The sequence below is a fragment of the Notothenia rossii genome, assembly GCF_949606895.1.
Source record: "Notothenia rossii genome assembly, chromosome: 11".
NCBI classification, from domain to species: domain Eukaryota; kingdom Metazoa; phylum Chordata; class Actinopteri; order Perciformes; family Nototheniidae; genus Notothenia; species Notothenia rossii.
The window spans coordinates 7,156,349-7,158,848 of record NC_136910.1 but is presented as its reverse complement, the minus strand read 5'-3'; the positions used below and the strand labels follow the sequence as shown (position 1 = coordinate 7,158,848).

The 2,500-nt window shown below is 43.8% G+C and overlaps 1 protein-coding gene across 1 annotated transcript in view; it reads left to right on the top strand.

Moving 5' to 3' along the window:
• bahcc1b (BAH domain and coiled-coil containing 1b) overlaps positions 1-2,500 on the top strand; it is a 61,604-nt gene that overhangs the window by 39,782 nt on the left and 19,322 nt on the right. Inside the window, 1 exon segment of the mRNA XM_079658818.1 lies at positions 2,486-2,500. This exon segment is cut by the window's right edge and continues 152 nt beyond it. Within this exon segment, the coding sequence (XP_079514944.1) occupies positions 2,486-2,500 (15 nt within the window).

Genomic DNA, 2,500 nt, shown 5'->3' with positions numbered 1-2,500 from the left:
CCTTTACAGTTGCAACAAGCAATTACTTTCTATTTATTACACTGATTCTTCTTCTAGATGTACCGTCTGGTCTGTACGATTCCAGGAAATAGTGAAAGAATTGACTATTTGTTTTGCATTTCTTGATATTCAGTCCAAATCCTAACGATTCTGAATCTATTGTGATTTAAGATAGAGAGACTAAAAAGCATTTCCTGCTATTATTGCATGAAAATGTAATTTAACGTTCCTCTATTTGACTCGCCAAATAGTCGTTGAGACTCTCCTTTTAATATCTTACCTTAATATAAATGACAACATCTTTTTGTTATAAAAAGGACAAAAATACTACATTAACGTGAAATGTAATTGTTTTTCTATAGCTTAATTATTTAGTATAAGCAGCATTACTCCTGTACACAGACATGGAGGAGCTGTTTGTGTCATAGTACTCCTTTAAGTTTCAGCTCAATAAACCTCCTTAATGGCCCTTAATGACGACTAGGCCCATATTAACTGTAATGGTTTTTAATTTTCCTCCACTGTTTTAGTTTTTTCCCCTGTGCTTCCTCTTATTACACCACTCACACCCTTTAGGGACCCAGTGTGGTGTTATTACTGTGCAGAGATGTGTGTGTGAGAGTGTGTGTGTGGCATGTGTGTGTGTGTGTGTGGTGCATTGTGGGCGGAAGGTATCTATTGATCGTGGCCATCCTCCAAACCAGGCGTGGTGATGTCAGCGGTGATGTCATCCTGTCAGGGTAATCGGAGCGTGCCATTGGCTCAGAGGTCTGACAGATGAGACGGCGGTGACCTCTGTGAGGCGGGACAGGACAAAGCCTCTCTGTCTCCCCCCTCTCACCTGTCCTTCTCTCGCCTGTTTGTTTCTTTTTCGTGGATGAAGACTCCATCCTTCCTATGTTTACTGCATTTCTGTCTCACACACACACACACACACACACACACCCACACACACACACACACACACACACACACACACACACACACACACACACACACACACACACACAGAGGTTTTAATAACGTCAGATGTCAGTGAATAGGCCGTGCAGCTCCAGTGCACAGACTGAGAGTGATCCAGTAAACCTTATCCTTTCTATTCTCTCCTCTCTTCCAATCATTTCATCTCTATCTCTTTCCTTTCCTTTCTTGCCTTTCCTTTTTATTTAATTCCTTGCCTTTCCCTTTCTTCCTTATCTTCATTTCCTTTGCTTCCTTTTCCTTTCCTCTTCTTCCTTTCCTTCCCCCTTCTTTCCTTCCATTTCCCATCCTTTCATTTTGTTTCCTCTCCTCTCCCTTCCTTTCCTTTACTTCTCAATTATTTCCTTTTCTTTCCTACTTCCTCTCTTCCTCCCTTGCTCTCTTCTCTCCATCTCTCTCCATCTCCCTTTCCTCCTTTCCTTTCTTTTCCTTCTTAACTCTTCTCCCATATTCCTTTTCCTCTCCTCTCTTCCTGTCCTTCCTCTATTCTCTTATCACCTCTCCTTCTTTCCTTCCTCTTCTTATTCCCTTCCTCTCTTCTTTTCACCTCTCTTCCTTTCCTTGAAGGGGAAATTGGATTCTGTCCATGTCCATAATGAGGAGATGTAGGAGAATAAATAGATAGCTCAATAAACACTTTGCCTCTTATTGCTTCTCCTCCCCTTTACTCCCCATCCCCTCCCTCCCTTCTTCTCACTGCGCTGCACTTCTCCTCCTCCTCCTCTTCCTCCCTCCTCCCTCCCTACACCTCTCCTTCCCCTTCTCTCCAATTCTGCCTCACACACTCATGTCTGCGAGGCTCAGCGAAAATGTTTTAGATGCACGTGTGTGTTCAGTTGAGTGAGTGTGTTTGATTTGTCTAGGTGTGTTTGTGTGTGTTTTAATGTGTGTGTGTGTGTGTGTGTGTGTGTGTGTGTGTGTGTGTGTGTGTGTGTGTGTGTGTGTGTGTGTGTGTGTGTGTGTGTGTGTGTGTGTGTGTGTGTGTGTGTGTGTGTGTGTGTGTGTGTGTGTGTATCTCATGAATATTCTGTTTCATCCGCTGGTGCTGTGACAATGACAGAGTTAATGACAGTGACAGATGTAGAGATCGTTTCTCTACCGCTCCCCCTCCTGTGTGTGTGTGTGTCTGTGTGTGTCTGTGTGTGTGTGTGTGTGTGTGTGTGTGTGTGTGTGTGTGTGTGTGTGTGTGTGTGTGTGTGTGTGTGTGTGTGTGTGTGTGTGTGTGTGTGTGTGTGTGTGTGTGTGTGTGTGTGTGTGTGTGTGTGTGTGTGTGTGTGTGTGTGTGTGTGTGTGTGTGTGTGTGTGTGTGTGTGTGTGCTATTAAGTAGGAACACCAGTATACATCACATAAACTACACAGCTAATATCATAAATATCACCACTTTCCAAGGCACGGTTTCATCGTTCCAGAAATAAATGCGTTGAGCGCGCAGCATGTTTTATATGGCAGTGTCAGCTGCTGTGATGTCTCAATCTAATCCCAAAACCATCCGTCTCCGTGCAGGTGAGGACATGCTGA